Source organism: Salmo trutta, unplaced genomic scaffold (genome assembly GCF_901001165.1).
Source record: "Salmo trutta unplaced genomic scaffold, fSalTru1.1, whole genome shotgun sequence".
Lineage (NCBI taxonomy): Eukaryota > Metazoa > Chordata > Actinopteri > Salmoniformes > Salmonidae > Salmo > Salmo trutta.
Genome location: NW_021822840.1, coordinates 33,984 through 56,100, shown reverse-complemented (window position 1 = coordinate 56,100; position 22,117 = coordinate 33,984). Strand labels below are relative to the sequence as shown.

Sequence of the window (22,117 nt, the reverse complement as noted above, 5' to 3'; positions counted from 1 at the left end):
GAGGAGGTGGCAGGTCTATAAACCTGAGGTCTGTCTGCAGTTCCCTGGGTAGAGAGAGCTGCTGAGAGAGGTGGTGGCAGGTCTGTCTGCAGTTCCCTGGGTAGAGAGAGCTGCTGAGAGAGGTGGTGGCAGGTCTGTCTGCAGTTCCCTGGGTAGAGAGAGCTGCTGAGAGAGGTGGTGGCAGGTCTATAAACCTGAGGTCTGTCTACAGTTCCCTGGGTAGAGAGAGCTGCTGAGAGGTGGTGGCAGGTCTGTCTGCAGTTCCCTGGGTAGAGAGAGCTGCTGAGAGAGGTGGTGGCAGGTCTGTCTGCAGTTCCCTGGGTAGAGAGAGCTGCTGAGAGAGGTGGTGGCAGGTCTATAAACCTGAGGTCTGTCTACAGTTCCCTGGGTAGAGAGAGCTGCTGAGAGAGGTGGTGGCAGGTCTATAAACTGGACGTCTGTCTGCAGTTCCCTGGGTAGAGAGAGCTGCTGAGAGAGGTGTTGGCAGGTCTGTCTACAGTTCCTGTGATGTAATCAGTAGTGGACGTGGCTTGCCTGGTGTCGTTGGGACCGTTCACATTCGCACCTACAACATGTGTGAAATTCATTCAACACACAACATTGACACAGCTAACATAGACTTGCCTAGTTAAATAAAACAGAGAAATATTTAGAAGAAAAAAATCTCTTAAGAACACACAGCTTTGTACCTGCGTTAATACGGATCTGGAGGCACGCGTGTAAACGTTGTAAAAGGCCATATGAATGAATTAAACAACGTTTTGGAGCCGTTTATCTTAACTAGAATAAGTATTCTGGTCTTTATAACCTGTGCTGGCTGTGAGTTCATGTATGAAACACGTTGAGGCAAGGCGCGTATCTTTATGGTCCTATTCATTACGGAAAACTGTTTTAAGAACCAAGCAGTTCACTACACCCGCAATAACATCTGATTAATATGTTTATGTGACCAATTACATTTTAATTTGATTTGCACCGTTTTTCCTTTTTAAGAAGCAAACGGAGCAGAACGAGAGTTTCTATTGGACAAATTCAGGGAGGTTCCTCCCCGTTTCCGTTCTATTTGCTTCCGTTTAATAAACTTTTTTTAACCGCCTGTTTTCAATGTGGAGAAATACGATAAAAAAAATAATATATATATTTATTATTATGAACACAACAAATACAAAAAAACAAATATAAAAACAAGAGTATATAAACCTAATCTAATAAACCTATTTCTATAATCATTTTCAATTTGTTAAATACTTTTACGGTGCGTATTGCTTTTTGTTTTTTTACATTTACTAATAATTTCTAAATAATATTTAAATTCTCTCTTAAATAATGTGAAAAGAGTTTTTTTTTTTTCTCTGCCCACTTCATTTTACGGATAAAGAATCTTCCATGAAAGATAAATAAATGATACAAAATGAAAGTTAAAATCAGGGTCCATATGATTTGGATTGATATAAAACATAATACCAGAGTGTCTCAGGTTAATAACATGTGGAGAGATGCTATGTTACTGTTAGACTCATACCATGAATATACTGTACCGTCTCTAGACATCTCCGATATAAAGTGTTTATTCCTAACCGGTACATTCCTAACAACTTAAAGCATTAATGCATGCTCTTCAACCAATCGCTGCCTGCACCTGCCCGCCCATCCAGCATAACTTCTCTGGACGGTTCTAACTTAGAATTTGTGGACATCTACAAATACCTAGGTGTCTGGTTAGACTGTAAACTCTCCTTCCAGACTCACATCAATCATCTCCAATCCAAAGTGAAATCTAGAATTGGCTTCCTATTTCGCAGCAAAGCATCCTTCACTCATGCTGCCAAACATACCCTCGTAAAACTGACCATCCTACCAATCCTCGACTTCGGCGATGTCATTTACAAAATAGCCTCCAACACCCTACTCAACAAGCTGGATGCAGTCTATCACAGTGCCATCCGTTTTGTCACCAAAGCCCCATATACAACCCACCACTGCGACCTGTACGCTCTCGTTGGCTGGCCCTCGCTTCATACTCGTCGCCAAACACAGGCTCCAGGTCATCTACAAGACCCTGCTAGGTAAAGTCCCCCCTTATCTCTGCTCACTGGTCACCATAGCAGCACCCACCTGTAGCACGCGCTCCAGCAGGTATATCTCTCTGGTCAGCCCTAAAGCCAACTCCTCCTTTGGTCGTCTCTCCTTCCAGTTCTCTGCTGCCAATGACTGGAACGAACTACAAAAATCTCTAAAACTGGAAACACTTATCTCCCTCACTAGCTTTAAGCACCAGCTGTCAGAGCAGCTCACAGATCACTGCACCTGTACATAGCCCATCTATAATTTAGCCCAAACTATTACCTCTACTGTATTTATTTATTTATTTTATTTATTTTGCTCCTTTGCACCATATTATTTATATTTTAACTTTGAACTTTCTTCAAACTACAAATCTACCATTCCAGTGTTTTTCTTGCTATACTTTATTTACTTTGCCACCATGGCATTTTTTACCTTTACCTCCCTTATCTCACATCATTTGCTCACATTGTATATAGTCTTATTTTTTTTTTTTTTAATTCTACTGTATTATTGACTGTATGTTTGTTTTACTCCATGTGTAACTCTGTGTTGTTTGTGTCGAACTGCTTTGCTTTATCTTGGCCAGGTCGCAGTTGTAAATGAGAACTTGTTCTCAACTTGCCTACCTGGTTAAATAAAGGTGAAAAAAAATAAAAAATAAACAATTACGAAACTTACATTATATAAAATAAACCTCACGTAGTAAATAAACCATTAATTTGTTGTTGTTCTTGACCAAATCGGACTCTTATTGACCTCCATAACTAAACAAAACGACTTGCTTGATGGGTGAAACAACGACAAAAACGCCACCTGCTGGAAGGAGACACGTTTTCCTCCGAGATGGACCTTCCTCTTCCTGTTCGTCTCTTCCTGTTCCTCTCTCTTCCTTTTCCTGTCTCTTCCTCTTCCTGTCTCTGATCACACTTCGCGCCACTGAGGATTTTTAAGGAGCTGCGCTGTCAACTTGTATCATCACAATCAATCAGAAAAGTCATTTCATTGAGTTGATTATGGTAAGTCACGGCGTCTATTGCATCGATTGTCCAAATCAACAACTCATTCCCTGACCAACAACAACCAACAAACAAATAGTTCATTCGTATTTGTGTAGAAATGTGATGTTGTTGCAGATTTGTCAGCTAACGTTAGCCCCCCATGTTAGTGTTTTAGAGTAGCCATTAGCTTAGCAGTGGGAATAAGCTAGTAACCAGCTGTAGTTGCCCTGTTTTGGTTCTTTTTAGTAGGATTTCTAGCTAGCTAACTAGCTATCATGCTAATGAAAACCGATGCATGTAGCTAACTAGCTATCATGCTAATGAAAACCAATGCATGTAGCTAACTAGCTATCATGCTAATGAAAACCAATGCATGTAGCTAACTAGCTTTCATGCTAATGAAAACCAATGCATGTAGCTAACTAGCTGTCATGCTAATGAAAACCAATGCATGTAGCTAACTGTCTATCATGCTAATGAAAAGCAATGCATGTAGCTAACTGTTTATCATGCTAATGAAAAACAATGCATGTAGCTAACTGTTTATCATGCTAATGAAAAACAATACATGTAGCTAACTGTCTATGATGCTAATGAAAACAATGCATGTAACTAACTGTCTATCATGCTAATGAAAAACAATGCATGTAGCTAACTGTTTATCATGCTAATGAAAAACAATGCATGTAGCTAACTGTTTATCATGCTAATGAAAAACAATGCATGTAGCTAACTGTTTATCATGCTAATGAAAAACAATGCATGTAGCTAACTGTTTATCATGCTAATGAAAAACAATGCATGTAGCTAACTAGCTATCATGCTAATGAAAACCAATGCATGTAGCTAACTGTCTATCATGCTAATGAAAAACAATGCATGTAGCTGACTGTCTCTGCAAGTCAGTTGTTTACATGGCAAACATGAAAGGGACAGTGGGTTTGTCAACACTGACTACAAATTATGGCATCGAGTGGCATTTTACACGGGCAGATCATAAAGATAAATATGCGACGGTACTAGAAATAGAATCAGCAACTGATAATGCTAAAGTTGGGCTCCCGAGTGGCGTAGCGGTTTGAGGCACTGCAGTCCCTGGTTTGAATCCAGGCTGCATCACATCCGGCCGTGATTGGGAGTCCCATAAGGTGGCGCACTTTTTGCCCACCGTCGTCCGGGGTAGGCCGTCATTGTAAAAAAATAAATAATAATAATTTGTTCTTAACTGACTTGCCGAAGTTAAATAAAGTGTAAATATAAAGTACATGATGGTACATGACGGTCCACCTGGCCATGCTGCTGCTCCAGTTTCAACTGTTCTGCCTGCGGCTACGGAACCCTGACCTGTTCACCGGACGTGCTTGTTGCACCCTTGACAACTACTATGATTATTATTATGACCATGTTCTGTTATAATATCCACCCGGCACAGCCAGAAGAGGACTGGCCACCCCTCATAGCCTGGTTCCTCTCTAGGTTTCTTCCTAGGTTTTTGGCCTTTCTAGGGAGTTTTTCCTAGGGAGTTTTTCCTAGCCACCATGCTTCTTTCACATGCATTGCTTGCTGTTTGGGGTTTTAGGCTGGGTTTCTGTACAGCACTTTGAGATATCAGCTGATGTACGAAGGGCTATATAAATAAATTTGATTTGATTTGGTACCAGAACTAGATACTGTATCTGGCCACGCCACATATCACATATTTGCACCCCATTATTTATTTATACTTTGCACTTTCTTCTACTACAAATCTACCATTCCAGTGTTTTACTTGCTATATTATATTTACTTTGCCACCATGGCCTTTTTATTGCCTTTACCTCCCTTATCTCACCTCATTTGCTCACATTGTATATAGACTTATTTTTCTACTGTAGTATTGACTGTATGTTTGTTTTACTCCATGTGTAACTCTGTGTTGTTGTATGTGTCGAACTGCTTTGCTTTATCTTGGCCAGGTCGCAATTGTAAATGAGAACTTGTTCTCAACTAGCCTACCTGGTTAAATAAAGGACTTGTTCTCAACTTGCCTACCTGGTTAAATAAAGGACTTGTTCTCAACTAGCCTACCTGGTTAAATAAAGGACTTGTTCTCAACTAGCCTACCTGGTTAAATAAAGGACTTGTTCTCAACTAACCTACCTGGTTAAATAAAGGACTTGTTCTCAACTAGCCTACCTGGTTAAATAAAGGTGAAATAAATAAATAAAATATCGCTCATGTGTAACTTTTCAATAAATGTCTTCAAATGTAATTTAACGACTAGGATAGATCCCAAACTACACTGTATTCCTATATAGTGCACGACTTAGTTTGTAACCAGAGCCCTATAGTACATTTATATAGGGAATAGGGTGCCAATTAGCTACAGTGGACTAATTTACTCCCTTCCCTTTAAGGACATCAGACGGTTCTTTGTATCAAGCAAACCCGCAGCGCAGAAACCGTCTCAGGATGGAACCCTCAACACAGAGAAGGAGTCCACGAAGAAGAAATCCGTCTCAACAGACGAAGAAGTGAAGAAAAAGAGAACTGTCGCTAAGGTATATATTATTATAAACCAGAGTCTCTCTAGTCAGTGAACTGGTCGATCACCAAGGTATATATTATTATATAACCAGAGTCTCTCTAGTCTCACTGACTAGAGAGACTCTGGTTATATAATAATATATACCTTGGTGATCGACCAGTCAGTGAACTTAGTCAGTGAACTTGGTCGATCACCAAGGTATATATTATTATATAACCAGAGTCTCTCTAGTCAGTGAACTGGTCGATCACCAAGGTATATATTATTATATAACCAGAGTCTCTCTAGTCAGTGAACTGGTCGATCACCAAGGTATATATTATTATATAACCAGAGTCTCTCTAGTCAGTGAACTGGTCGATCACCAAGGTATATATTATTATATAACCAGAGTCTCTCTAGTCAGTGAACTGGTCCATCACCAAGGTATATATTATTATAAACCAGAGTCTCTAGTCAGTGAACTGGTCGATCACCAAGGTATATATTATTATATAACCAGAGTCTCTAGTCAGTGAACTGGTCGATCACCAAGGTATATATTATTATAAACCAGAGTCTCTAGTCAGTGAACTGGTCGATCACCAAGGTATATATTATTATATAACCAGAGTCTCTAGTCAGTGAACTGGTCGATCACCAAGGTATATATTATTATATAACCAGAGTCTCTAGTCAGTGAACTGGTTGATCACCAAGGTATATATTATTATATAACCAGAGTCTCTCTAGTCAGTGAACTGGTCGATCACCAAGGTATATATTATTATATAACCAGAGTCTCTAGTCAGTGAACTGGTCGATCACCAAGGTATATATTATTATAAACCAGAGTCTCTCTAGTCAGTGAACTGGTCGATCACCAAGGTATATATTATTATATAACCAGAGTCTCTAGTCAGTGAACTGGTCGATCACCAAGGTATATATTATTATATAACCAGAGTCTCTAGTCAGTGAACTGGTCGATCACCAAGGTATATATTATTATAAACCAGAGTCTCTCTAGTCAGTGGACTGGTCGATCACCAAGGTATATATTATTATAACCAGAGTCTCTAGTCAGTGAACTGGTCGATCACCAAGGTATATATTATTATATAACCAGAGTCTCTCTAGTCAGTGAACTGGTCGATCACCAAGGTATATATTATTATATAACCAGAGTCTCTCTAGTCAGTGAACTGGTCGATCACCAAGGTATATATTATTATAAACCAGAGTCTCTCTAGTCAGTGAACTGGTCGATCACCAAGGTATATATTATTATAAACCAGAGTCTCTCTAGTCAGTGAACTGGTCGATCACCAAGGTATATATTATTATAAACCAGAGTCTCTCTAGTCAGTGAACTGGTCGATCACCAAGGTATATATTATTATATAACCAGAGTCTCTAGTCAGTGAACTGGTCGATCACCAAGGTATATATTATTATAAACCAGAGTCTCTCTAGTCAGTGGACTGGTCGATCACCAAGGTATATATTATTATAACCAGAGTCTCTAGTCAGTGAACTGGTCGATCACCAAGGTATATATTATTATATAACCAGAGTCTCTCTAGTCAGTGAACTGGTCGATCACCAAGGTATATATTATTATATAACCAGAGTCTCTCTAGTCAGTGAACTGGTCGATCACCAAGGTATATATTATTATATAACCAGAGTCTCTCTAGTCAGTGAACTGGTCGATCACCAAGGTATATATTATTATAAACCAGAGTCTCTCTAGTCAGTGAACTGGTCGATCACCAAGGTATATATTATTATATAACCAGAGTCTCTAGTCAGTGAACTGGTCGATCACCAAGGTATATATTATTATATAACCAGAGTCTCTAGTCAGTGGACTGGTCGATCACCAAGGTATATATTATTATATAACCAGAGTCTCTCTAGTCAGTGAACTGGTCGATCACCAAGGTATATATTATTATATAACCAGAGTCTCTCTAGTCAGTGAACTCGTCGATCACCAAGGTATATATTATTATATAACCAGAGTCTCTCTAGTCAGTGAACTGGTCGATCACCAAGGTATATATTATTATATAACCAGAGTCTCTCTAGTCAGTGAACTGGTCGATCACCAAGGTATATATTATTATAAACCAGAGTCTCTCTAGTCAGTGAACTGGTCGATCACCAAGGTATATATTATTATAAACCAGAGTCTCTAGTCAGTGAACTGGTCGATCACCAAGGTATATATTATTATATAACCAGAGTCTCTCTAGTCAGTGAACTGGTCGATCACCAAGGTATATATTATTATATAACCAGAGTCTCTCTAGTCAGTGAACTGGTCGATCACCAAGGTATATATTATTATAAACCAGAGTCTCTCTAGTCAGTGAACTGGTCGATCACCAAGGTATATATTATTATAAACCAGAGTCTCTCTAGTCAGTGAACTGGTCGATCACCAAGGTATATATTATTATATAACCAGAGTCTCTAGTCAGTGAACTGTTGGTGGTGATGATGATGGTGATGATGGTGGTGATGATGGTTGTGAGGATGGTGATGATGACGATGGTGATGATGATGATGGTTGTGAGGATGGTGATGATGGTTGTGATGACGATGGTGGTGATGATGGTGGTGGTGGTGATGATGAGGATGGTGGTGATGATGAGGATGGTGGTGATGATGAGGATGGTGGTGATGATGAGGATGGTGGTGATGATGAGGATGGTGGTGATGATGAGGATGGTGATGATGATGATGTGTTCCAGATCACCAGCCCCAAGGTGGAGAAGAAGAAGAAGGACAGTGATAAAAAGAGAAAGAAGCGTGCTGTCATTGAGTCAGGTAATAATGATGACTGCACCTCCCCTGGCTGCCCCCCTGGCTGCCCCCCTGGCTGCCCCTCTGGCTGCCCCCCTGACTGCCCCCCTGGCTGCCCCTCTGACTGCCCCCCTGGCTGCCCCCCTGGCTGCCCCCCTGGCTGCCCCCCTGGCTGCCCCCCTGGCTGCCCCCCTGGCTGCCCCTCTGGCTGCCCCTCTGGCTGCCCCTCTGGCTGCTGTCATTGAGTCAGGTAATAATGATGACTGCCCCCCTGGCTGCCCCCCTGGCTGCCCCCCTGGCTGCTGTCATTGAGTCAGGTAATAATGATGACTGCCCCCCTGGCTGCCCCCCTGGCTGCCCCCCTGGCTGCCCCTCTGGCTGCCCCTCTGGCTGCCCCTCTGGCTGCCCCTCCTCTGGCTGCCCCTCTGGCTGCCCCTCCTCTGGCTGCCCCTCCTCTGGCTGCCCCTCTGGCTGCCCCTCTGGCTGCCCCTGCCCCCCTGGCTGCCCCCCTGGCTGCCCCCCTGGCTGCCCCCCTGGCTGCCCCTCCTCTGGCTGCCCCTCTGGCTGCCCCTCCTCTGGCTGCCCCCCTGGCTGCCCCTCTGGCTGCCCCTGCCCCTCTGGCTGCCCCTCTGGCTGCCCTTGCCCCTCTGAGTGCCCTTGCCCCTCTGACTGCCCCTGCCCCTCTGACTGCCCCTGCCCCTCTGACTGCCCCTGCCCCTCTGACTGCCCCTCCTCTGACTGCCCCTCCTCTGACTGCCCCTCCTCTGACTGCCCCTCCTCTGGCTGCCCCTCTGGCTGCCCCTCTGGCTGCCCCTCCTCTGACTGCCCCTCTGGCTGCCCCTCCTCTGACTGCCCCTCCTCTGGCTGCCCCTCCTCTGGCTGCCCCTCCTCTGGCTGCCCCTCTGGCTGCCCCTGCCCCTCTGGCTGCCCCTCTGACTGCCCCTCTGGCTGCCCCTCTGTAGTCCATTTAATGGTCATTGAATCAGGTAATAGTGATGACTGCCCCTCTGTAGTCCATTTAATGGTCATTGAATCAGGTAATAGTGATGACTGCCCCTCTGTAGGCCATTTAATGGTCATTGTAGTTGTAAACTCTACTCTTCCGTATTCATTGAACCTGTTTTAGTTGTAAACTCAAACGGACAGAGAGCGGTGATGTCCAATGGGCCTTCCAAGAAACAACAGCCAGAGAAAGTGTTTTATCAGAGAATACGGAGGTCGTCCTGCAGGTGGTTTCTGAAACGAATTACTTCTTTAAGAGTCTGTCGAGTCTAAAGTTAAGGAGGGTTTCCTCCCAAGGTGAAGGAGGGTTTCCTCCCAAGGTGAAGGAGGGTTTCCTCCCAAGTCTAAAGTTAAGGAGGGTTTCCTCCCAAGGTTAAAGTTAAGGAGGGTTTCCTCCCAAGGTTAAAGTTAAGGAGGGTTTTCCTCCCAAGTCTAAAGTTAAGGAGGGTTTTCCTCCCAAGTCTAAAGTTAAGGAGGGTTTCCTCCCAAGGTTAAAGTTAAGGAGGGTTTCCTCCCAAGGTTAAAGTTAAGGAGGGTTTCCTCCCAAGGTTAAAGTTAAGGAGGGTTTCCTCCCAAGGTTAAAGTTAAGGAGGGTTTCCTCCCAAGGTTAAAGTTAAGGAGGGTTTCCTCCCAAGGTTAAAGTTAAGGAGGGTTTTCCTCCCAAGTCTAAAGTTAAGGAGGGTTTTCCTCCCAAGTCTAAAGTTAAGGAGGGTTTCCTCCCAAGGTTAAAGTTAAGGAGGGTTTCCTCCCAAAGTTAAAGTTAAGGAGGGTTTCCTCCCAAGGTTAAAGTTAAGGAGGGTTTCCTCCCAAGTCTAAAGTTAAGGAGGGTTTCCTCCCAAGGTGAAGGAGGGTTTCCTCCCAAGTCTAAAGTTAAGGAGGGTTTCCTCCCAAGGTTAAAGTTAAGGAGGGTTTCCTCCCAAGGTTAAAGTTAAGGAGGGTTTCCTCCCAAGGTTAAAGTTAAGGAGGGTTTCCTCCCAAGGTTAAAGTTAAGGAGGGTTTCCTCCCAAGGTTAAAGTTAAGGAGGGTTTCCTCCCAAGGTTAAAGTTAAGGAGGGTTTTCGACCCAAGTCTAAAGTTAAGGAGGGTTTCCTCCCAAGTCTAAGGTTAAGGAGGGTTTCCTCCCAAGGTTAAAGTTAAGGAGGGTTTCCTCCCAAGTCTAAAGTTAAGGAGGGTTTCCTCCCAAGTCCTAAAGTTAAGGAGGGTTTCCTCCCAAGTCCTAAAGTTAAGGAGGGTTTCCTCCCAAGTCCTACAGTTAAGGAGGGTTTCCTCCCAAGTCTAAAGTTAAGGAGGGTTTCCTCCCAAGGTTAAAGTTAAGGAGGGTTTCCTCCCAAAGTTAAAGTTAAGGAGGGTTTTCCTCCCAAGTCTAAAGTTAAGGAGGGTTTCCTCCCAAGTCTAAAGTTAAGGAGGGTTTCCTCCCAAGTCCTAAAGTTAAGGAGGGTTTCCTCCCAAGTCTAAAGTTAAGGAGGGTTTCCTCCCAAGTCCTAAAGTTAAGGAGGGTTTCCTCCCAAGTCTAAAGTTAAGGAGGGTTTCCTCCCAAGGTGAAGGAGGGTTTCCTCCCAAGTCTAAAGTTAAGGAGGGTTTCCTCCCAAGTCCTAAAGTTGAGGGTTTCCTCCCAAGTCTAAAGTTAAGGAGGGTTTCCTCCCAAGGTGAAGGAGGGTTTCCTCCCAAGTCTAAAGTTAAGGAGGGCTTCCTCCCAAGGTTAAAGTTAAGGAGGGTTTCCTCCAAAGGTTAAGGAGGGTTTCCTCCAAAGGTTAAGGAGGGTTTCCTCCAAAGGTTAAGGAGGGTTTCCTCCCAAGGTGAAGGAGGGTTTCCTCCCAAGGTGGAGAGAGAAGGACCTGCTGTACATTCCAGCCATTAACCAGCTGTTTGTGTCTGTGGTCTCATGTCTACAACACTGATGTAATGGTTAAGTTAGTCACCTGGCTATTTTTGTTGTTGTCATCACCAAACATCCCTCCCTCCCTCCCTCCCTCCCTCCCTCCCTCCCTCCCTCCCTCTTGTAGACTCTGAGGAGGAGGTAGTGAAGCAGAAGGCCCAGAAACAGGACCCTCCTCTTCCTCCAGCTCCTCTTCCTCCTGCCAAGAAAGACCCGGTGCAGTACGTCTCTGAGACAGGTAAGACAGACTAGACTCCATAACGGCAGAATACCAGGACGTACCAGAAATAACGGCAGAATACCAGGACTAAACGGGAGAATATGAATCGTCCTGACAGACTCTAGTAACATGTATCAGAATATGAATCATCCTGACAGACTCTAGTAACATGTATCAGAATATGAATCATCCTGACAGACTCTAGTAACATGTATCAGAATATGAATCATCCTGACAGACTCTAGTAACATGTATCAGAATATGAATCATCCTGACAGACTCTAGTAACATGTATCAGAATATGAATCATCCTGACAGACTCTAGTAACATGTATCGGAATATGAATCATCCTGACAGACTCTAGTAACATGTATCAGAATATGAATCATACTGACAGACTCTAGTAACATGTATCGGAATATGAATCATCCTGACAGACTCTAGTAACATGTATCAGAATATGAATCATCCTGACAGACTCTAGTAACATGTATCAGAATATGAATCATCCTGACAGACTCTAGTAACATGTATCAGAATATGAATCATACTGACAGACTCTAGTAACATGTATCGGAATATGAATCATCCTGACAGACTCTAGTAACATGTATCGGAATATGAATCATCCTGACAGACTCTAGTAACATGTATCGGAATATGAATCATCCTGACAGACTCTAGTAACATGTATCGGAATATGAATCATCCTGACAGACTCTAGTAACATGTATCGGAATATGAATCATCCTGACAGACTCTAGTAACATGTATCGGAATATGAATCATCCTGACAGACTCTAGTAACATGTATCGGAATATGAATCATCCTGACAGACTCTAGTAACATGTATCGGAATATGAATCATCCTGACAGACTCTAGTAACATGTATCGGAATATGAATCATCCTGACAGACTCTAGTAACATGTATCAGAATATGAATCATCCTGAGAGACTCTAGTAACATGTATCAGAATATGAATCATCCTGACAGACTCTAGTAACATGTATCGGAATATGAATCATCCTGACAGACTCTAGTAACATGTATCGGAATATGAATCATCCTGACAGACTCTAGTAACATGAATCAGAATATGAATCATCCTGACAGACTCTAGTAACATGTATCGGAATATGAATCATCCTGACAGACTCTAGTAACATGTATCAGAATATGAATCATCCTGACAGACTCTAGTAACATGTATCAGAATATGAATCATCCTGACAGACTCTAGTAACATGTATCGGAATATGAATCATCCTGACAGACTCTAGTAACATGTATCGGAATATGAATCATCCTGACAGACTCTAGTAACATGTATCGGAATATGAATCATCCTGACAGACTCTAGTAACATGTATCAGAATATGAATCATCCTGACAGACTCTAGTAACATGTATCAGAATATGAATCATGCTGACAGACTCTAGTAACATGTATCGGAATAGAATCATCCTGACAGACTCTAGTAACATGTATCGGAATATGAATCATCCTGACAGACTCTAGTAACATGTATCAGAATATGAATCATCCTGACAGACTCTAGTAACATGTATCAGAATATGAATCATCCTGACAGACTCTAGTAACATGTATCGGAATATGAATCATCCTGACAGACTCTAGTAACATGTATCAGAATATGAATCATCCTGACAGACTCTAGTAACATGTATCAGAATATGAATCATCCTGACAGACTCTAGTAACATGTATCGGAATATGAATCATCCTGACAGACTCTAGTAACATGTATCAGAATATGAATCATCCTGACAGACTCTAGTAACATGAATCAGAATATGAATCATCCTGACAGACTCTAGTAACATGTATCGGAATATGAATCATCCTGACAGACTCTAGTAACATGTATCGGAATATGAATCATCCTGACAGACTCTAGTAACATGTATCAGAATATGAATCATCCTGACAGACTCTAGTAACATGTATCAGAATATGAATCATCCTGACAGACTCTAGTAACATGTATCAGAATATGAATCATCCTGACAGACTCTAGTAACATGTATCGGAATATGAATCATCCTGACAGACTCTAGTAACATGTATCGGAATATGAATCATCCTGACAGACTCTAGTAACATGTATCGGAATATGAATCATCCTGACAGACTCTAGTAACATGTATCAGAATATGAATCATCCTGACAGACTCTAGTAACATGTATCAGAATATGAATCATCCTGACAGACTCTAGTAACATGTATCAGAATATGAATCATCCTGACAGACTCTAGTAACATGTATCGACCTCTCCATTTCTTTTCCCTTCTGTTTCCCTCTCTCTCTTTCCCCCTCCCCCTTACCTCCCTCTCTCTCTCCCTCCCCCTTACCTCCCTCTCTCTCTCCTTCCTTATCTCCCTCTCTCTCCCCCCTCCTGACTTCCCTCTCTCCCTCCTTACCTCCCTCTCGCTCTCTCTCCCCCCTCCTGACTTCCCTCTCTCCCTCCCCCTTACCTCCCTCTCTCTCCCTCCCCTTACCTCCCTCTCTCTCTCCCTCCTTACCTCCCTCTCGCTCTCTCTCCCCCCTCCTGACCTCCCTCTCTCCCTCCTTACCTCCCTCTCGCTCTCTCTCCCCCCTCCTGACTTCCCTCTCTCTCTCCCCCTTACCTCGCTCTCCCTCCCCCTTACCTCCCTCTCTCCCCCCTCCTGACCTCCCGCTCTCTCTCCCTCCTCCTTACCTCCCTCTCGCTCTCTCTCCCCCTCCTGACCTTCCTCTCTCTCTCCCCCTCCTGACCTCCCGCTCTCTCTCCCTCCTCCTTACCTCCCTCCCTCTCGCTCTCTCTCCCCCCTCCTGACCTTCCGCTCTCTCTCCCCCCTCCTGACCTCCCTCTCTCCCTCCGCCTTACCCCTCTCCCCCCTCTCTCCCTCCCCCCTCCTTACCTTCATCCCCCCTCTCCCCTCTCTTTAGATTCAGACAGTGATAACTTCCTGTCTCTGAAGAAGTCTGCAAAGCCCCAGGGTAATGGAGTGACCAAACCAAAGAAGGCCCGCACCGGGACCAAAGAGAGCCACAGGTCCCCCTCGAAACCCACCCCTGCGCCCGCCAAGGGGAAAGGAGGGATAAAGAAGTCTCCTTCAGCCCCCGTCACCCCTAAATCAGCGCCCCAGCAGACCAAACGCACCCCCACCTCTGTCCTGGACTACTTTGGCGGTGGGAGTGTCCAGCGCTCCGACAAGAAACTGGTAGCAAGTACCAAGAGGAAAGCTGTGAGTAAAACGCCCTGATTATTCCCCTTCATTATCTCTCTACTCTCCCTCCAGCCGTCTCAGGACCCAGGTCTAGTGTCTAGTTAACTAGTTAACTAGTTGATGAGACCCAGGTCTAGTGTCTAGTTAACTAGTTGATGAGACCCAGGTCTAGTGTCTAGTCTGACTAGTTAACTAGTTGATGAGACCCAGGTCTAGTGTCTAGTTAACTAGTTGACTAGTTGATGAGACCCAGGTCTAGTGTCTAGTTAACTAGTTGATGAGACCCAGGTCTAGTGTCTAGTCTGACTAGTTAACTAGTTGATGAGACCCAGGTCTAGTGTCTAGTTAACTAGTTGACTAGTTGATGAGACCCAGGTCTAGTGTCTAGTTGACTAGTTGATGAGACCCAGGTCTAGTGTCTAGTCTGACTAGTTGACTAGTTGATGAGACCCAGGTCTAGTGTCTAGTTAACTAGTTGACTAGTTGATGAGACCCAGGTCTAGTGTCTAGTTAACTAGTTGACTAGTTGTTGTTGATGAGACCCAGGTCTAGTGTCTAGTCTGACTAGTTGTTGTTGATGAGACCCAGGTCTAGTGTCTAGTCTGACTAGTTAACTAGTTGTTGTTGATGAGACCCAGGTCTAGTGTCTAGTTAACTAGTTGACTAGTTAATGAGACCCAGGTCTAGTGTCTAGTCTGACTAGTTAACTAGTTGTTGTTGATGAGACCCAGGTCTAGTGTCTAGTCTGACTAGTTAACTAGTTGTTGTTGATGAGACCCAGGTCTAGTGTCTAGTCTGACTAGTTGACTAGTTGATGAGACCCAGGTCTAGTGTCTAGTCTGACTAGTTGTTGTTGATGAGACCCAGGTCTAGTGTCTAGTCTGACTAGTTGACTAGTTAATGAGACCCAGGTGTAGTGTCTAGTCTGACTACTAGTTAACTAGTTGTTGTTGATGAGACCCAGGTCTAGTGTCTAGTCTGACTAGTTAACTAGTTGATGAGACCCAGGTCTAGTGTCTAGTCTGACTAGTTAACTAGTTGATGAGACCCAGGTCTAGTGTCTAGTCTGACTACTAGTTAACTAGTTGTTGTTGATGAGACCCAGGTCTAGTGTCTAGTCTGACTAGTTAACTAGTTGATGAGACCCAGGTCTAGTGTCTAGTCTGACTAGTTAACTAGTTGTTGTTGATGAGACCCAGGTCTAGTGTCTAGTCTGACTAGTTAACTAGTTGTTGTTGATGAGACCCAGGTCTAGTCTGACTAGTTAACTAGTTGTTGATGAGACCAGGTCTAGTGTCTAGTCTGACTAGTTGACTAGTTGATGAGACCCAGGTCTAGTGTCTAGTCTGACTAGTTGACTAGTTGATGAGACCCAGGTCTAGTGTCTAGTCTGACTAGTTGACTAGTTAATGAGACCCAGGTCTAGTGTCTAGTCTGACTAGTTAACTAGTTGTTGTTGATGAGACCCAGGTCTAGTGTCTAGTCTGACTAGTTAACTAGTTGATGAGACCCAGGTCTAGTGTCTAGTCTGACTAGTTAACTAGTTGATGAGACCCAGGTCTAGTGTCTAGTCTGACTAGTTGACTAGTTAATGAGACCCAGGTCTAGTGTCTAGTCTGACTAGTTAACTAGTTGTTGTTGATGAGACCCAGGTCTAGTGTCTAGTCTGACTAGTTAACTAGTTGTTGTTGATGAGACCCAGGTCTAGTCTGACTAGTTAACTAGTTGTTGATGAGACCAGGTCTAGTGTCTAGTCTGACTAGTTGACTAGTTGATGAGACCCAGGTCTAGTGTCTAGTCTGACTAGTTGACTAGTTAATGAGACCCAGGTCTAGTGTCTAGTCTGACTAGTTAACTAGTTGTTGTTGATGAGACCCAGGTCTAGTGTCTAGTCTGACTAGTTGACTAGTTGTTGTTGATGAGACCCAGGTCTAGTCTGACTAGTTAACTAGTTGACTAGTTGTTGACGGCTGTGTGTTGTCCCTCCGGGCCTCTCAGGACCATGATGAGTCGCTGACTGATGAGGTCATCGCCCAGCAGCTGCAGATGGACGAGGACATGGAGTTGGAGAGGCTGGTCCACGAGGACGAGGAGTTTGCCAGGACGCTGGCCATGTTGGACCAAGAACCACACGCCAAAAAGGTGAAGGATAAACACACTACAAACTCTCTCTTTCTCTCGCTGAAAGATTCAACGTGTGTGTATATATATATATGTGTGGTTCCATCTCTCTGTGTGTGTGTGTGTGTGTGTGTGTGTGTGTGTGTGTGTGTGTGTCCAGGCTCGTAAGGACTCTGGTGTGGATCTGGGGTCTGAGACGTCAGCCAACAAAAGCATCGCTAACTCCTCCCACAGTAGCACTACCAGCCAATCACAGTCCAATGGGCGGGACCACAACCAGGACGTGATCGGTCCGTCCCCTAAAAAGGTCCCCCCTCTTGTTAAAACCAGTTCCAAACTGGCCTTGATGAAGAGAAGGGAGGTGGAAGAGGAAGGAGGAGGGAAGACAAATCTGACTATCACAACACCCCTCTCCCCCAAAAAGGAGCGCGTCTCCCCCAAAAAGGAGTTCCTAACCCCTTCAAGCACAGACAGGAAGTCCAAGCCCAAAACAGGAAGTGTAACCATGGTGACCACACGCACGACTCTTAAAACCTCCCCCAAGAAAGAGGTGAAACTTTTTTAAATCAACAGTTATAGTTAATATAAATAACCCAAAGCTGTGTGACTATGAGTGACTGTGAGTGACTGTGAGTGACTGTGAGTGACTGTGAGTGACTGTGAGTGACTGTGAGTGACTGTGTGAGTGACTGTGAGAGTGACTGTGAGAGTGACTGTGAGTGACTGTGAGTGACTGTGAGTGACTGTGTGGGACTGTGGGACTGACTGTGACTGTGAGTGACTGTGAGTGACTGTGACTGTGTGTGACTGTGTGTGACTGTGGGACTGTGAGTGACTGTGAGTGACTGTGAGTGACTGTGGGACTGACTGTGACTGTGAGTGACTGTGAGTGACTGTGAGTGACTGTGACTGTGTGTGACTGTGTGTGACTGTGGGACTGACTGTGACTGTGGGACTGACTGTGACTGTGAGTGACAGAGTGACTGTGACTGTGTGTGACTGTGTGTGACTGTGGGACTGTGAGTGACTGTGAGTGACTGTGAGTGACTGTGAGTGACTGTGAGTGACTGTGAGTGACTGTGAGTGACTGAGAGTGACTGTGAGTGACTGTGAGTGACTGTGAGTGACTGTGAGTGACTGAGAGTGACTGTGACTGTGAGTGACTGTGTAACCGTAACTGTGTTTGTGTCCAGAGCTCCAGTCCAGAGGATTCAGAGAAGAAGCGAGGGAACTCCTCAGCCTTCCGTAGTTTCCTGAACAGAGACGGACCCAGAGCCCTGGGATCTAAACCCATACCCACTGTAAGATAAACCCAGAGCCCTGGGATCTAAACCCATACCCACTGTAAGATAAACCCAGAGCCCTGGGATCTAAACCCATACCCACTGTAAGATAAACCCAGAGCCCTGGGATCTAAACCCATACCCACTGTAAGACAAACACACAGCCCTGGGATCTAAACCCATACCCACTGTAAGATAAACCCAGAGCCCTGGGATCTAAACCCATACCCACTGTAAGATAAACCCAGAGCCCTGGGATCTAAACCCATACCCACTGTAAGACAAACACACAGCCCTGGGATCTAAACCCATACCCACTGTAAGATAAACACACAGCCCTGGGATCTAAACCCATACCCACTGTAAGACAAACCCAGAGCCCTGGGATCTAAACCCATACCCACTGTAAGACAAACACACAGCCCTGGGATCTAAACCCATACCCACTGTAAGACAAACACACAGCCCTGGGATCTAAACCCATACCCACTGTAAGATAAACACACAGCCCTGGGATCTAAACCCATACCCACTGTAAGATAAACCCACAGCCCTGGGATCTAAACCCATACCCACTGTAAGACAAACCCAGAGCCCTGGGATCTAAACCCATACCCACTGTAAGATAAACCCAGAGCCCTGGGATCTAAACCCACAGCCCTGGGGTCTAAACCCAGAGCCCTGGGATCTAAACCCATACCCACTGTAAGATAAACACACAGCCCTGGGATCTAAACCCATACCCACTGTAAGATAAACACACAGCCCTGGGATCTAAACCCATACCCACTGTAAGATAAACACACAGCCCTGGGATCTAAACCCAGAGCCCTGGGATCTAAACCCATACCCACTGTAAGATAAACACACAGCCCTGGGATCTAAACCCATACCCACTGTAAGACAAACACACAGCCCTGGGATCTAAACCCATACCCACTGTAAGATAAACACACAGCCCTGGGATCTAAACCCATACCCACTGTAAGATAAACACAGAGCCCTGGGATCTAAACCCATACCCACTGTAAGACAAACACACAGCCCTGGGATCTAAACCCATACCCACTGTAAGATAAACACACAGCCCTGGGATCTAAACCCATACCCACTGTAAGACAAACACACAGCCCTGGGATCTAAACCCATACCCACTGTAAGACAAACACACAGCCCTGGGATCTAAACCCATACCCACTGTAAGATAAACACAGAGCCCTGGGATCTAAACCCATACCCACTGTAAGACAAACACACAGCCCTGGGATCTAAACCCATACCCACTGTAAGATAAACACACAGCCCTGGGATCTAAACCCATACCCACTGTAAGATAAACACACAGCCCTGGGATCTAAACCCATACCCACTGTAAGATAAACACACAGCCCTGGGATCTAAACCCATACCCACTGTAAGACAAACACACAGCCCTGGGATCTAAACCCATACCCACTGTAAGACAAACACACAGCCCTGGGATCTAAACCCATACCCACTGTAAGACAAACACACAGCCCTGGGATCTAAACCCATACCCACTGTAAGACAAACACACAGCCCTGGGATCTAAACCCATACCCACTGTAAGATAAACACACAGCCCTGGGATCTAAACCCATACCCACTGTAAGACAAACACACAGCCCTGGGGTCTAAACCCATACCCACTGTAAGACAAACACACAGCCCTGGGATCTAAACTCAGAGCCCTGGGATCTAAACCCATACCCACTGTAAGACAAACTCAGAGCCCTGGGATCTAAACCCATACCCACTGTAAGACAAACACACAGCCCTGGGATCTAAACTCAGAGCCCTGGGATCTAAACCCATACCCACTGTAAGACAAACACACAGCCCTGGGATCTAAACCCATACCCACTGTAAGATAAACCCAGAGCCCTGGGATCTAAACCCACAGCCCTGGGGTCTAAACCCAGAGCCCTGGGATCTAAACCCATATCCACTGTAAGATAAACCCAGAGCCCTGGGGTCTAAACCCACAGCCCTGGGATCTAAACCCATACCCACTGTAAGACAAACACAGAGCCCTGGGATCTAAACCCATACCCACTGTAAGACAAACACACAGCCCTGGGATCTAAACCCATACCCACTGTAAGACAAACACAGAGCCCTGGGATCTAAACACAGAGCCCTGGGATCTAAACCCATACCCACTGTAAGACAAACCCTGGGATCTAAACCCATACCCACTGTAAGATAAACCCAGAGCCCTGGGGTCTAAACCCACAGCCCTGGGATCTAAACCCATACCCACTGTAAGACAAACACAGAGCCCTGGGATCTAAACCCATACCCACTGTAAGACAAACACACAGCCCTGGGATCTAAACCCATACCCACTGTAAGACAAACACACAGCCCTGGGATCTAAACCCATACCCACTGTAAGACAAACACACAGCCCTGGGATCTAAACCCATACCCACTGTAAGACAAACACAGAGCCCTGGGATCTAAACACAGAGCCCTGGGATCTAAACCCATACCCACTGTAAGACAAACCCACAGCCCTGGGATCTAAACCCATACCCACTGTAAGACAAACCCTGGGATCTAAACCCATACCCACTGTAAGATAAACCCAGAGCCCTGGGATCTAAACACACAGCCCTGGGATCTAAACCCATACCCACTGTAAGACAAACCCACAGCCCTGGGATCTAAACCCATACCCACTGTAAGATAAACACAGAGCCCTGGGATCTAAACCCATACCCACTGTAAGATAAACACAGAGCCCTGGGGTCTAAACACATACCCACTGTAAGACAAACACACAGCACTGGGATCTAAACCCATACCCACTGTAAGACAAACTCAGAGCCCTGGGGTCTAAACACATACCCACTGTAAGACAAACCCACAGCCCTGGGATCTAAACCCACAGCCCTGGGATCTAAACCCATACCCACTGTAAGACAAACACACAGCCCTGGGATCTAAACCCAGAGCCCTGGGGTCTAAACCCACAGCCCTGGGATCTAAACACATACCCACTGTAAGACAAACACACAGCCCTGGGATCTAAACCCACAGCCCTGGGGTCTAAACCCAGAGCCCTGGGGTCTAAACCCAGAGCCCTGGGGTCTAAACCCACAGCCCTGGGATCTAAACCCATACCCACTGTAAGATAAACACAGAGCCCTGGGATCTAAACCCATACCCACTGTAAGACAAACACACAATATCAAACAGATCGCTGAAGCAATAAAATGACACAATGTGTGTGTATAACTTGTGTGTGTGTGTGTGTATAACTTGTGTGTGTGTATAACCTGTGTGTGTGTGTGTATAACGTGTGTGTGTGTAACCTGTGTGTGTGTGTATAACCTGTGTGTGTGTGTGTGTGTGTGTATAACCTGTGTGTGTGTGTGTGTATAAATAACCTGTGTGTGTGTGTGTGTGTGTGTGTATAACCTGTGTGTGTGTGTATAACCTGTGTGTGTGTGTGTATAACCTGTGTGTGTATAACCTGTGTGTGTATAACGTGTGTGTGTGTGTGTAACCTGTGTGTGTGTGTGTATAACGTGTGTGTGTGTGTATAGCCTGTGTGTGCGTGTGTGTGTGTGTATAACCTGTGTGTGTGTGTGTGTGTGTATAACCTGTGTGTGTGTGTATAACCTGTGTGTGTGTGTGTGTGTGTGTGTGTGTGTGTGTGTAACCTGTGTGTGTGTGTGTGTATAACCTGTGTGTGTGTGTATAACCTGTGTGTGTGTATAACGTGGGTGTGTGTGTGTGTGTGTGTAACCTGTGTGTGTGTGTGTGTAACCTGTGTGTGTGTGTATAACCTGTGTGTGTGTATAACGTGTGTGTGTAACCTGTGTGTGTGTGTGTGTAACCTGTGTGTGTGTGTGTGTGTGTGTGAGCAGGGAGCAGAGAACTGCCTGGAGGGGTGTGTGTTTGTGATATCTGGTGTGTTGGAGAGTATGGAACGTGAGGATGCCAGGTCCCTGATCGAGCGTT

The 22,117-nt window shown here is 44.9% G+C and overlaps 1 protein-coding gene and 1 long non-coding RNA gene across 2 annotated transcripts; both read left to right on the top strand.

Moving 5' to 3' along the window:
- Positions 1-642, top strand: LOC115185218 (uncharacterized). The gene is made up of 4 exons (XR_003874918.1): positions 1-28; positions 81-199; positions 250-368; positions 488-642. It is a non-coding gene; the product is annotated as an uncharacterized LOC115185218 (long non-coding RNA).
- A 2,305-nt stretch (positions 643-2,947) lies between these two features.
- Positions 2,948-22,117, top strand: rfc1 (replication factor C (activator 1) 1; the record flags this gene model as incomplete). The annotated part of the gene is given in 9 exon segments (XM_029745730.1): positions 2,948-3,083; positions 5,462-5,605; positions 8,334-8,409; positions 11,390-11,500; positions 14,440-14,738; positions 16,719-16,862; positions 17,002-17,391; positions 18,035-18,142; positions 22,024-22,117. Coding segments are annotated over 9 exon segments (1,369 nt in total), but the record flags the coding sequence as incomplete, so codon positions are not given.